The sequence below is a fragment of the Juglans microcarpa x Juglans regia genome, chromosome 1S, assembly GCF_004785595.1.
Source record: "Juglans microcarpa x Juglans regia isolate MS1-56 chromosome 1S, Jm3101_v1.0, whole genome shotgun sequence".
In the NCBI taxonomy this organism is placed as follows: domain Eukaryota; kingdom Viridiplantae; phylum Streptophyta; class Magnoliopsida; order Fagales; family Juglandaceae; genus Juglans; species Juglans microcarpa x Juglans regia.
Window position 1 is genome coordinate 1900067 of NC_054595.1, and position 14814 is coordinate 1914880.

General features: G+C 36.9%; 1 protein-coding gene across 2 annotated transcripts; it reads left to right on the forward strand.

Annotated features, from left to right (window-relative positions):
• Positions 1–258: 258 nt before the first annotated feature.
• On the forward strand, positions 259–4478 carry LOC121246932 (wall-associated receptor kinase-like 14). Of its 2 annotated transcripts, XM_041145257.1 has the most exons (4): positions 259–449; positions 719–1482; positions 2459–2533; positions 2840–4478. In XM_041145257.1, exons 2-4 carry the CDS (start codon positions 771–773, stop codon positions 4132–4134), a joined length of 2082 nt encoding a protein of 693 aa, XP_041001191.1. In that variant the 5' UTR covers positions 259–449; positions 719–770; the 3' UTR covers positions 4135–4478. The 2 variants fall into 2 exon arrangements, with proteins under 2 accessions (XP_041001191.1, XP_041001192.1); XM_041145258.1 differs by lacking the exon at positions 259–449 and having other exon boundaries at positions 543–1482.
• The last annotated feature ends 10336 nt before the right edge of the window (positions 4479–14814 follow it).

The window sequence follows — 14814 nt, forward strand, 5'->3', positions numbered from 1 at the left end:
AATAATATTTATGAAAATATATTTGAAAATTTTGTTGCCAAATTTAACTTTAATCAAGAGTGAATTAAATGTTTCAAAAAAAAAAAAAAATCACCGAGTGAATAAAAGTGGAAGATGAAACGTAAATTACCTCTCTCTCCGTATATTGAGGTCCACTACAGGGGCAGTTTTGTACAAACGTCGAATTGACCGGGTCGCAGACTTTCTTGAAAAGTCTAAGAGGGGAAGCTTTTCTTCTTCTTCTTCTTCTTCTTCTTCGAAAATTCACACGGTTTTGCTCCCCTGTCTTCGTTGATGTCCTTTTTTTGGTCCCTAAGAATCTCACAGATTCTTCGCAGAAACAGCGCCAGTCTTTCAATTTTACTTTTTCTTTCTTTGCGAAGTAAAAAATCTTAGTATGGAAGCGATCTGTAGTTGATCACGAGCAAGCATTGAAAGGAGTTTCAGAGGTAAGTTCGTTGGATGCGACATTCAATTGTATTTTCCATGAAAATCGATTCAAAAGCATAGATATATGTACACGCTGTTGACTATAATAGTCTCCTCTCTTTCTATGAGCATTTATTGGGACGGATGGCCTCCCAACGCCATCCACAGGGTCCGCTTTTAATTCCTCCATTAATTGCAGAATTCCGAGCTCTCTCCCTCTCTCTCAAAGCTAACAAATTTTTCATGTTGGTCTTACTGTTTGATGACTTTTGTTCTTTACCTTTTGCAGCAAAACGGTTATGATTACTCTGTTTTGGCTCAATTTCCATCCAGAGTGAATAATGATTTCCCGCCAACAACAGATTGTGTATGTCTCCCTTATCATCGTAATGTCCATTGTGTATCCTACTGGAGCCGAAAGTCCAAACCCCTGCAAAACCTCGTGCGGACCAAATAAACGCGTACCGTATCCATTCGGCTTCTCGAGCTCTTGCGCGATCAAATTATCCTGCTCCAATGACTCCGATATCCTGGTTGGCGGATTCCGAGTCCATAACATAACATCTAGCAGCATCCTCGTCGATCTTCCGGCGCAATGTAACCGTACGATAGACTTGATCAGGCCGCTCTTCGGCAGCAACTACGCACTGACATCAAGGAACAGCCTCCTCCTCCAGAACTGTACCTCCAAGCCGAATGCCTGCACATTACCCACCAGCTTAGTCCTGGCCCAATTCAATTTACAGGGCTGCGATGCCAATATAAGCTGCTTCGCTGAAGAAAGTAGACGGAACACCGATATGCTAAGCTACGAGAATGTGAGTCGGACAAACTGCACCTTCTTGTTCTCCTCCGCCGCGCTTGACCGGGATTCGCTCCAGCTTCAGAGGGTTGAGCTGGGGTGGTGGCTCGGTGTCGAAAGGAACCGTAATTGCTCTAAGAATTCATATTATACGCCGGTTCCGACTCCCGACGGCAAGACAGGTTTCCGGTGCGGGTGTAAGGACGGATTTAAAGGCGATGGATACGACGACGGCGACGGTTGCAAGAAAGGTGAGTCAACTCGCCGAGTTTTATTTCTTTTATCCATTAAATTATATATTTTTTTAGTTTCGAACTTTCAAGTTGGATGAGGATATCCAATCAGAAACCGACGCGCCATCATTTTCTGCTGTCAAGTCCAAGGTGGGACGGCCGAAAATGCTGACCGCGGGTAGTGGACCGGATTTCCAAGAAAAATCCCATGGCCATTTTAACCATTGAGCGACCTTTAGCAAGATGAATTCGTGGGTGGTGGAGGGGGCAAATTGGTCCTGATAATATTTCCTTTGATTTTGTGTGTGACATTATGACATATGATAAATGTAGGTCCCATGAAGATAAATTGGCCCTGATGAATGGATTTCTTTTGAGTTATTTTCTGATTAGATTATGGATTGGTAGAGAAGATGACGATGATGATGATACAATTAAAAAGTCAAAGCCAGTTGCAATTCCTTCTAGTTGTTTATGGAGTATGATTTTAGGGGAAGCACATGTTCAAAGGTTGGTTGGGTTTGGACTTTGGATTAAAGAAATCAGAAGGAGAGGAAGACTTAGATTAGCAAGATCCCAACAACAGTTTGTTTGATTTTTATGCAATTTTCCCAAAAAAAGAAAGGATTATATTTTTCTCTCCTTGAAATAATTTCACTGTTGTAAGTTTGTAAGTTACTTTTCAGATTTTTCATATATAAATTAGCTAGGCAAGTAAGGATGTGGATTTCTGGATTGCAAGCCATATATATACAAAAAATTCTAGATATAAGCCTCACAATCCTGTACATCACTTAAAAATATGTGATTTTATTTTTTACTCTCACACTCTTATACATCACATGTTAAGAAGCATGAGGGTAAAAAAATAAAATCACATATTTTTAGGTGATTTGTAGAAGTATGGAGTTTCTGCGTAGCACAATTCTATATATATATATTTACATTCTCAATGCATAAACTTTTGATATAACATAGCTGAAACTTATTGCAGTTTCTAATTGCAATCTTACGAGGTACCTGTCTGGCCATTGCGGGGGCATGTCTAGAGTCCGTCTTCTCCTCGGAGGTAAATCTATTGTTTCGTACTAGAAAATGTTATATTTTGGTAGATTAATGTGCTTAATTTTCCTTTTTCCCAAAATCTCTGCTTCCCCTCCTTGGAACAGAATGGAAAATGACCCTACAGTCTCATGGGATCATAGTGATGGTGGTTACTGTTGTTTCTATCTTTTCAGCTGCCATATATGCTGTATACAGATATGCATACATATAGCAATACTTTATAGGTTTTTCACATACTCCACGGAGTGAAGTTTAGTTAGGACTAGAGATTTTCTAGACAATAAAATAGTCCATATTCTTCTCTGTTTAGGGATTGTTGCTGGAGCTTCTATAATGGCTGCACTGTGTATTACATGTTACTTTGTTCGGCGCCGCTCCACTTGTTTGAAAAACGAAATGAGTGCAAGACGCCTCCTATGTGAAGCTGCTGGCAACTCCAGTGTACCTCTATATCCTTACAGAGAAGTAGAAAGAGCCACTAATAACTTCTCTGATGGACAAAGGCTCGGAACTGGGGCCTTTGGTACAGTTTACGCAGGAAAACTTCAAAATGACGAGTGGGTCGCCATAAAAAAGATCAAATATAGAGACACCAACAGTATTGACCAAGTCCTGAATGAGATCAAACTCCTTTCCTCTGTAAGCCACCCGAATTTAGTTCGCCTCTTAGGTTGCTGCATAGAGGACGGCGAACAGATCCTTGTCTATGAATTTATGCCTAATGGAACTCTATCTGAACATTTACAAAGAGAAAGGGGTAAAGTACTCCCATGGACTGTAAGGCTCACAATTGCTGCTGAAACTGCTCACGCCATAACATATCTCCACTCTGCCATGAATCCACCTATTTATCACAGAGACATCAAATCTAGCAATATATTATTGGATCACAGCTTCAAATCGAAGGTAGCTGATTTTGGACTTTCTAGACTGGGCATGACAGAAATATCACACATCTCTACAGCACCACAAGGGACTCCAGGCTACGTTGATCCTCAATACCATCAGAACTTCCATCTCACTGATAAAAGTGACGTTTACAGTTTTGGAGTAGTTTTAATAGAGATAATAACTGCATTGAAAGTGGTTGATTTTGCTCGACCTCCGAGTGAGGTGAATTTAGCAGCACTTGCTATTGATAGAATTGGGAGGGGTTGTGTGGATGAAATAATAGACCCTTTCCTTGAGCCAAATAGGGATGCTTGGACACTTTATTCTGTTCACAAGGTTGCTGAGCTTGCATTCAGGTGCCTTGCTTTTCATAGTGACACGAGGCCTTCTATGATGGAAGTGGCAGAAGAGCTGGAACACATCAGGCGCAGTGGGTGGTCAACATTGGAAGAAAATGCATGCATCGCGTCTTCGGCGGTATCCTCTTGTTCTTCACCACATAATGGAAGCAAGAAGTCACTGGGTGGTGGTGGTATGACAGTTGGGAAGGCAGGGTTAGGGAGCCAGAGATCGGTTGTTCCAGAAAAAGTGGAAGATTGTGCAGCTTCAATGGAGGAGGTGAAGGATAGCTCCCCTGTTTCTGTATATGATCCATGGTTAAGTCGAGAAAGCTCGCCTTCAGCAAACAGCTTGTTGGGTAATGGAGCTCGGTGATACGAAATTAGCTTCTTTTGGGTTCTTACCTTTATATTGCCTGGTGAATACTACACAAGTATGTTAGAGCTTTCCCTTACCAGGGCCCTACTGCTTAGACATTAGTTGCAGACATTAATATTAGTTTCACGGTCTTATGAAATCTCTGTCCATTCCACTCATTTTTAGGCTTTAGGTGATACACAAATGATAAAACTTTCTCTAGCTTGATATCAATGCTTTGTCATTCTCGAGTGCAATTAACAGTGGTGCTAAAGCAAATGGATTTTGCCAAGTCTACAGTACATCAGTGCTATGAAGGTATACAAACTGACGTGGCACTGGTACATGTCACTATTATGTTAGTCGATATACAATTTTCATTTTTTATATTCACAACTCACCTACGTGTCATTGTCACCGCCACATTAGTTTGTATGTCTACGTGGTACCCAAATATTGTAACCCAAGCATTTTGCAAAGGATATTGGCATTTTTTTATTATTTTTAAAGAACATTGACTTTATTAATCTTTTATGTTATGCTATAGCAGGGATACCCCGTTACTTGCGAATTAAAAATGATCAGCAGGGTAACTACCGAACAACACATGTTATAAGAAATATGATTTTCATCCAAGTCTTCTAAAATAAGTCCAAATTTTCCCGTAGTTGACATGCAAATTAACCATATAACTGTTGGGCTTGTTTGTGTGGAAACAATTCTATTTTGTGGCGGTTTGATTTGATGAACTGATGACCTGATTCGATAAGAATTCATTATGATTTTTTTTTAGATTTTTAATGAGGCTCATTTTATATCTTAAAAGCCACTATAGCGAATGAATATGAATAAGTAGTACTTTTTGTTTCATACTTTTGTTTCATTTATGCCTCTGTGTGGTTGGCTGTTATTACGGTTTTATCCCTCACTCTTGTATTTTACTTTTCAAATGTGCCCTTCTTTGAGCAACGGTTCCTGCCGTGTAATGATTGATCCACTTCTCCCATCTCTTACGTTTACGTTTTTACCCCTATATTTTCTTCCAAGTTTGTCCTTCTTTTTTAGTTATTTTTCCTTTTTATCTCTGCTTTTTTATATTCTGTTAGTGCATTTACAGTTTTATCCCTATATTTTGCTTGTTTACCCTTTTTCTCCCTCGGTTTGTTTTTATTTTGTTCGTGGTTTTATGTTTTTGCCCCTCAGTTCCATGAACCCTGAATTTACACTGATACATTGTGTTTGAATTTCTTCAACTTTAAGAAAAAAAACTTATCCATAGAGATAAAAGCAACGCAGATCCAAAAAAAATAATTCAAATTTCTACAAATTTACAGTCAAATTTGTACAAAAAATGTCAAAAGATGTTCAAATTTGTAAGGATTCATAAACAAATTCATACCCATATGACAAAACCGAAACAAATCTTCTCAGATTTGTAACCATTCATAAAGGAAATTTCTAACAAAGAAGCACAGAGAGAGAGAGAGAAAGAGGGAGGAAACTAACGCAAATACAAAGAAAATCCCTACAAGTTTGTATAAATTCACTAAATCAATCATACTCATTTAGACTAAATGAAATAAAATGTAAAAACAAGATGTAAACAATAGAGTAAAATTTCTCAGATTTAAAGTAAAACATGAAGCATAGCCGTGTTCTTCACGGTTAAATCCGAAACGAATTTCTACAAAATAAAACCTTGGTTTGCAAAAGAAAAAAAAAAGTGTATATCTATTTTAAAAAATAGAGTAAAACTTTTCAGATCTAAAGTAAAACGTCTAGATCTGTTGAGTTTGTAAAGATTAAAAAAAAATTCCCCATATACACCAACACCCAATGGATGTCGTCTTCCTCGTCTTTGTTCTAGAAAAATAACATGGAGATGGAATAGAGAGCTTTTGAGAGAGAGAGAGAGAGCGCTTTTGTGAGTGAGAGAGAGAGAGAGATGAGGAAGTGAGGCGAGGCAAAACGGCAATATGTTGTTGGTGTTGATGTGGCTAAGAGAATAAGCAGATGGTTATCTATAGTGTGATGATGAGGGTAGGAGATAGAGAGAATGAAAAAGAGAGAGAAGGGGACGAAGACTCTCGAATATGGATGTTTGGAGAGAGAGAGCTTTGAGAGAATAATGGGGTGTCGGCGCCGAGAAGGAAAGAAATAGAGGAGAAAAAAACTTTAGGATTTTTTACTTCTTTAAATGGCATCGTATTTTGTAATAAGAAAATAAAATCTTCAAAAAATAAATTTTATTTCTTTCCATAGAACGGAACATATGAGAAGAGAATAAAGAAAAATATAGGGTTTTCATTCCCTACGGCCAAAACGCTGCCATTTAGGTAGTTGAGGCTTGGGTTTCTTTTTTGGACTAGGCTATTACACGGATTTAGCTTCGATTTTTAGGTCTCAGACTTTAGAAATGAAAAATATATTATTTCAAAAAATAGTCCATTTACAAATTATATCACAAATGATTTATACTTTTTTTTTCATTTTATTTGATACTATTTGATTATAAAATTTTTATGAAGATAAAATATTTCCTAATACGTTAGATTATAGTTTATATTATAAAAATCATAAATAAATAAAATAAAATATCTTCATGTTTTCAATATATATTAAGTCATTATCAATATTTATAACCATAAATAAATTCTAAATTATATATTATCGATCATCATACAAGACTTTTACAAGTCAGTTATACGTATATAAATATATAGTTACTTAGCAAGATGGTTTTAGGAATTTGCTGGGTGATAGTTCAAATGTTTCTAATATTGGATTGTTTTGAGAATGATGCTAGACAAAATGTGATACATTTTATGAATCTTTGGCTATTAAATGTAATGACTACTAATTTTGACATATTTTTTTTGGATTTGTTAGAATAGATAGCATTCTAGGATTTTAAACGATAGAATTTAGTTCTTATTTTAGAAGATAAAATTATTATTCCCTCCTCTACATTCCACAAGTAAACATAATTAGTTTGTTGCATTTGAATATCACAATTTCGTTCTTTTGAATGCTAATAATTGTTTTTCAATTAAAGATTTTGGCTAAGAAAGAAAGCATATATTTCTAAATGCTACTGAAATCAACCAATTTCAAATTTTTATACTAAATTTTTATGGTACTCTACGTTATTCTATTTTCAACATATTTTATTTACTATTTATAGATTTTATTTTCAGGATTTCTTCACACAACTGGGCAAATGTGCCTTGCACGTTGCACCATTAACTAGTATATATATATATATATGTGTGTGTGTGTGTACACATTATTCCCATAAGGTTGACGTACTGCTGCATTGTGTATTCGACTATCATCTAAAATAAATTAATCCTCCACAACTTTGTGAATATAGACATGTTGAGAAACATGTAAATTAATCTTTTGTGTTTGTGTGATTGATTTTGTTTTTGCTCGACTTTTTTGCTTATAGTTTCTAACAATAACAAGTACGAATATTTTTTCAAATATTTTATGTCTATTTTTTCGTTTAGAACAATTGCCTGAAGTTGAAATGTGGAAATGTTTGGAAAAAAAAAAAAAAAAATCAACGAGAACATCTAGAAATAGACATGTTAGATATTCATCCTAGTCTTGTTATTGGAACCGTCTCCCACAACAATTAATGTTGGAAGATTTCTTATTTCGAATATTCTCGTCCCATTCCAACTTGTGAATACATCATGCACATGCATCACGTACGTTGTATCAACCATTCAAGATATATATAATATCCATCAATCATAGATCTAATAATTAATTCTCTTTTATGGCAAATTATAACGTAAAACATGCTGATCATCTATACGCAATACTGAACATGTGGCCTTGACTCTTCTTTAAAAAAAAAAAAAAAATCTATACGCAGTACTATATATGCAATTCACACGTGAAGGGTGATTATCAAAATTAATAATTTAGGAGGGTTTAAATTGCAAATTGAGTAGTGGTAGTAATTTGAAGAGATCTACTTTGTTAATTGTGTATTTCCTCCCCTTTTGTTTTTAAGTTTTGCTATATACAAACAAGTTTGCGTACTAATCTGCGTACTAATGTTGTTGCCTTCATATTCTAAATTTAAATTAGTGCTGTTTTCAATAAAATTTTCTTTCTGACCAATCATATTGAATGGGTGTGCGTATTAGTGTGCAAAATCGCTTACAATTAGATTTTTCTTTTGTTTTTATTTGAGTTCTCTTGGGTTTTGGGTGTCTACATGCATAGGTATTTATGTCGAGCATTTTTGTATAAGAACAGCTAGCGATGCCTTCAAGGGTAATTAAGCTCATATTGCTCTCAAAAGTAGCAGGCTATAGCTAGTGGCTGCATGCATTGAGACAAGGTAATGGCGGTAACATTGAGAGGTCATATACTCTTATATAATCACTCAAATTGTATAAGCGAAGTGAAAGAGGCAGCAACCCAAACAAATTGAGAAGCTCGGAGATTAGAGAGATCCCAAAAAGTATGTGTCAAACAGTTGATTGCAAGCAGTGCGGAAAGATCTCCTGGAGGGGATGTGGAAACCACTTGACGAGCCTCTACGCCAGCATTGGCGAGGGTCAGCATTGCATGTGCCGCTCTTGGCCCGGCGTCTCCATCCCCTCCAAGGAGACAACCACCAAGCTGCAACCCTTACAAGGCTCTGGTTCTAGTACTACTAAGGTATATCATATATATATGCAATTTGGCATATCTAGAGTCAGGTTTCTCTTTTTAAGTTATTTTACTTGTAAATAATTAGTATCGAGGATGGTATGAATTAATATGCAAGAGAATTTTAATTTTATCAAATGTATTAAATGGAACTTTTTTCTTTTTCTTTTGCCAATCAAAAGATATCAAGCTAAGTATATTAGGTGATTTAGGCCTTGTTTGGATTGTAAAATTGTTTCATCTCATCTCATCATTACAATTTTTTCAAATTCTCACGTAAAATATAATAAATAATTCAACTTTTTTAAATACCAAAATAATAATAATATTAAAAAATAATATTCTAACAATATTTTATTCAACTAAGTTCAACATTCATCTCAACTCACTTTCCAAATGGCACCTTATTAGATGCTTAAAATTGGATGCCATGAGATATGTGACAATATAAAATTATCTGCCATTGCGGTGTGATAAAAACAAGGCATATATTCGAACTTTTCCATGATATATTATCATGGAGTTTCATTAATATTAAATTATATAAGGCATATAATGCATATTTAAGGGTATCATTAAGTAAGCAATTATACATACTTCTAGGTTTTTACCAAGATAAATATTTTAATGACAAAGAAATTTTATAAAAAATAATTGATAAATTTGTAAATTTATTTTTATAAAATTCATTTTTCAAACGGTCGGCTGCAAGCATCGTACTCGTTTCCAATTTGAATATAAGAGCCTAGCAGTTGGCTAGCTTGTTAATATGTTGCTTAATTTGTACGTGCAGGGAAAGTAAAAATCTCGAAGATGTCTTTGGACTGGGGAAGAAGTATTATTCTCTAAAGTTAGAAAGAGTCATGGAAATGCTATATATGCATAAATAAACGCCGACAGAAAGTCTTGTAGTAGGATATGATCATGTCCTCCTCGAGTTTTTGTTTTTCGAATATATGTTGTTCTTTGTCCAAGATTTGTCATTTCGATTTGACAAATCTAAATTGCTCGTTTCATATTGTTAGGTGGGAATGGTCAAGACATGTTTGATCAACCACTTGCCTGCATTTGGAAGTGTATGGAATTAATAAAGATCCAAGTACTTCCTCTTATAAATAATTTAGTATCTGTTTAGACTTGAATTTGGATTTGAATAATAATATGGAATTAATATTATTCTCCGTGTTATGACCCAAAATAATGTGTAATAGAAATATAGATAATTGTTTGGTAAATTCGAGACTACCAAGCCTCCTTTGTTCTGTAAAATTTAGATAATTGATGATGCTTCTTTCATTGAATTCAAATAACATAAATAGGCCATGGACAATGACCAGATACATGACGTGGGCAAAACCCATTACTTTAGAAAGAAATAACTGACCCACAACAACTACAGGTAATCACTGAATAACTACCCATTACGAGCCCACAACGGCCCACTACACTTGACTCAATCAAATCTGAATTTAAACAAAACGACATAGCTTCACAACTAAAGACATGTTTCGGGTTCTTAGGAGCAACAACCCTAATCTCATAACAGACCCCTCTTCTTAGGAAACCTTGTCCTCAAGGTTACGAAATCGCCTCCTTAGGGTTTCTAGATCTTCCCAAGTCGCACTTTCCTTGTCGGCGCCAGACCACTGTACGAAGACCTCTACCCTAGCAATGTTCCCCTTTCTTTTAAGCCTTCTTTGCAAGAACCTCTCAGGTTCTGGTTCCATGGAGCCTTCGGGAGTAATGTTCGGCAAGTTTGTGCAGGCTTGTATTCCCTCTCCTAACTTCCTCTTAAGGCACGAAATATGGAATACTGGGTAGATTTTAGCTTCAGGGGGTAGATCTAGCTCATATGCAACTTGACCCACTTTCTGAATCACCTTCAAAGGGCCATAATATCTCGGTGCGATCTCCAAGTTCCTACGCATCATTACTGTTATTTACCGATATGGCCTTAACCTGAGGTAAACCAAATCGCTGATCTCAAACTCTTGATTCCTCCTTGTTTTGTCAGCAAAATATTTCATCTTTGACTGGGCATCTTGCAGGTTCTCTTTGATGAGTTTAGCAATAAACTCATGATTTCGGAGCTCTTCATCAACAACTTGGACTTTTGTAGTTCCTAGCTCATATGGTAACAACCGTGGAGGTTGCTGGCCATAGACAGCTTCAAAATATGTGATCTTTGTAGATGTATGTACTGAGATATTATAGGAATACTCAGCTAGAGGTAACCACTTTACCCAATCTTGTGGTCTGTCACTGGAGAAATATCGTAGGTAACATTCGAGCACCTTGTTCATGGCCTCTGTTTGGCCATCGGTTTGTAGATGATAAGCTGTGCTGAGTAATAAATATGTTCCACATAATCTGAATAACTCATTCCAGAAATTGCTAGTGAACATAGGATCCCGATCACTAACAATTGTCTGTGGTAGCCCATGTAACTTAAAGATATTATCCAAGAAAACCCTAGCCACTGTTATTGCTGTGTATGGATGATTAAGAGGCATAAAATGAGAATACTTACTTAACCTGTCCACCATTACCAGGATCACAGTCTTTCCTCCTAAGGGGGGTAGTCCTTCAATAAAATTCATACTGATGTCTTCCCAATTTTTGCTAGGTATGAGTAGAGGCTGAAGGAACCCTAAAGGGTGGAGGGTTTCAACTTTACTTCTCTGGCACACATCACACTCCCTGATATGTGATCTGACATCATTTCTTAACCCAGGCCAGTAAAACTCCTTTTTGATTCTGGCATGAGTTTTCAATACTCTTGTGTGGCCCCTTAATGGACTGCTGTGGAATTGGTGCAGGATTTGCTGCTGGAATGGAACCAAGGACCTGAGATGTAGTCTACCTTTGTAAAAGAGTAGCTCATTTCGGAGTTGGTAACGGGAAAGGTCCAGGTCTCCATGATGGTAGTGGCCTATTAGCTGCTGCAACATGGGGTCCTGTTGGTAAGCCTTCTTCAACTCCTCTATCCATTGGGCTTGCAATATGCTAATTGCTTGGTTTTGGAGAATTGGGTTCTTCTGGTGGGTTTGTATGGACTCTGGGTTTATTGGGTTGTGTTTGGGATGGGTTGGTTCTGTTTGGCTAGTGTTTGAGGTTAGTGTTTGGTCACTGTTTGAGTTATGAGGTTCTGAGTATTGCACTCGGGATAGGGCATTAGCTGCTGCATTACACTTCCCACTCCTATATTCCACTGTGAAGTTATATCCAAGCAATTTAGAGACCCATTTCTGCTGTGAATGGGTCTCTACTCTTTGTTCTAAAAGGTATTTGAGTGCTTGTTGGTCAGTGCGTACTTTGAAAGACTGTCCCAATAGGTAGTGCCTCCATTTCCGTATTGCCATCACTAATGCCAATAATTCATTTTCATAGGTAGAAAGGTTCAGATTTCTACCCTTTAGAGCCTAGCTGAAATAAGCTATTGGTTGCCCCTCTTGCATTAAAACAACTCCCAATGCTTCCCCTGATGCATCACATTCAACAACAAAAGTTTTAGTGAAATTAGGTAAGCTGAGCACAGGTGGCTTTACCATTGCCTCCTTGAGGTTCTCAAATGCTTATTGTGCTTTATCATTCCAAGAAAAAGAGTTTTTCCTTAGAAGAGCTATTAGTGGGGTTGCTATTGCTCCATATCCCTTGACAAATTTCCTGTAATATCTTGTGAGTCCTAAAAAACCTCTCAGTGCCTTAAGGTTTTTATGAGTTGGCCAATCTTGCATTGCAGCAGCTTTTGAGGATCTGCTTTAACTCCCTCTCTTGAGATAATATGTCCCAAGTACTCCACCTTCGTACTGCAAAAAACACACTTTGACAGTTTTGCATAAAATTGGTCAGCTTGTAATAACTCTAAAACCCGAGTAAGGTGTTGTGCATGCTCCTGCATAACTTGCTATAAATTAAGATATCATCGAAGAACACAAGCACAAACTTCCTCAAGTAAGGCCTGAATACTTCATTCATCACCCCTTGAAATGTAGATGGTGCATTAGTAAGCCCAAAGGGTATTATTAGGAATTCATAATGACCCTCATGTGTACTAAAGGCAGTTTTAGGGATGTCATCAGGATTCATGCGTATATGATGATATCCTGACCTTAAATCCAACTTAGAAAACACCTCAGCCCCTTCTAGCTCATCAAATAATTCATCAATATTGGGAATAGGATACTTATCTTTTATGGTTTTTTTGTTGAGTGCACGATAATCCACACACATTCTCTAACTCCCATAAGCTTTTCTAACCAGTAGTACTGGAGACGAGTAAGGACTTTGACCACTTCTTATACTTCCATTCTTCAATAATTTAGCTACCACCTTCTCTATTTCTTCTTTTTGATAAATAGGGTACTTGTAGGGTCTAACACAAATGGGTTTAGTACATTCCAGTAATTTAATTTTGTGATCACAATTCGTAGGAGGTGGCAACCCAATAGGCTCGGCAAAGACTTCTTTAAAATCCTCCAAAATTTTCTGTACCTCTGCTGGTTGTTTTGCACTGCCTTTATCATTATTACCGTTCATGATATGTAACCAAATTCCTCTCACATCATCCTCTTTGAGCTTCACCGTAGGATCTTCCTCCACAATATTGTTCATTGGTCTTTGAAGTCCCTACAATTGAACAGCTTGATCTCCAGACTGAAATTTCATAGATAAATCAGAAAAATTCTATAAAATAAATCCCATACCACTTAACCAATCAACCCCCAACACTACATCACATCCTCCAGGAGTCAACATATATAATTTAGCCATAAACTCATGATCTTGTAGCTTACTAGAGACTGTCTTACATTGACTAAGGCAAGGAAGAGTGACACCATTAGCCACTTGAATTGTTAAGTGGCTTTCCTCCTTTGACAGATTGGCCTTCCTTACTATATATGGATCTATAAAACTATGAGTACTTCATGTATCAATCAAAACCAAAACTTTTTTATGATTAATTTCAGCAAACAACCTCATAGTTTTAGGGGCTAATGAACCAATTATAGCATGTAGAGAGATTCCCAATAACTCTCCCACTTCTTCCTTCTCAAACTCCTCAACTTGAACCACAGCCAACTTACCTTCTTCTGTTTCCACTTCCTCATTTTCTTCTTCCTCAACTCCCATTCCTTCAATAAGGAATATCCTGGGCCTATTACACCTATGTCCTGGATGATATTTTGCATCACAGTAATATCATAGTTTCTTCTCTCTTCTTTCTTGCATTTGAGTGTGAGTATTTCTTTTAATGAAAAAGTTGGGTTTTCTGGTCATGTTGGGTAATGAGGTTCTAGAATTTGGATGGTTAGAAGGAGGAGGTAGTCTTAGTATGGGGCAAGGTGCTGGTAGTTTGAGTTGGGTATTCAAGGTGGGATTAGAGTAAGTTTGGTATTTGTTTGAATGACCTGTGATATGCCTTACTACTTCTTGTTCTTGCAATCTAGCTAATCTGAAGGCTATTGATAAAGTAGATGGTTTGAACATTGTTACTATAATTCTGAGATCATCTCTTAATCCACTCAAGAAGGTACTTATTCTAAACTCCTTCGTTACTCCTTTAACTTTGTTAGACAGTTCATCAAACTGAGTTTGGTATTCTTCTACTGTATGAGTCTGTCTTAACTTAGTGAATTGCCCAACTGGATCCTCATAGGCTGAGAGCCCAAATCTCACCCCTAAGGCTATGGTAAACTCATCCCAAGTATTAATTAACTGGGCTGGAATCCATGAGCCATGAATACCACGAGAGGGCTTTACCCTCCACGTGAAAGAAGGCTATTTTAATCCTTTGGTCATCTGGGGTATTATAACAAGAGAAAAATTGTTCTGCCTTTAAAATCCATTCATTAGGTTAAGTCCCATCAAACTTTGAAAATTCTAGTCTAAGAGACCTTGCCTGAATACCCCCGTTCTTCTCAAATAAAGGATTATTACTAACCTGGTGATGCTGATTGGAAGATCCCTCTCTAGAATTTTGATTGCCAAACATCCCTACAATCTGTTCATAACTTGAAGCTA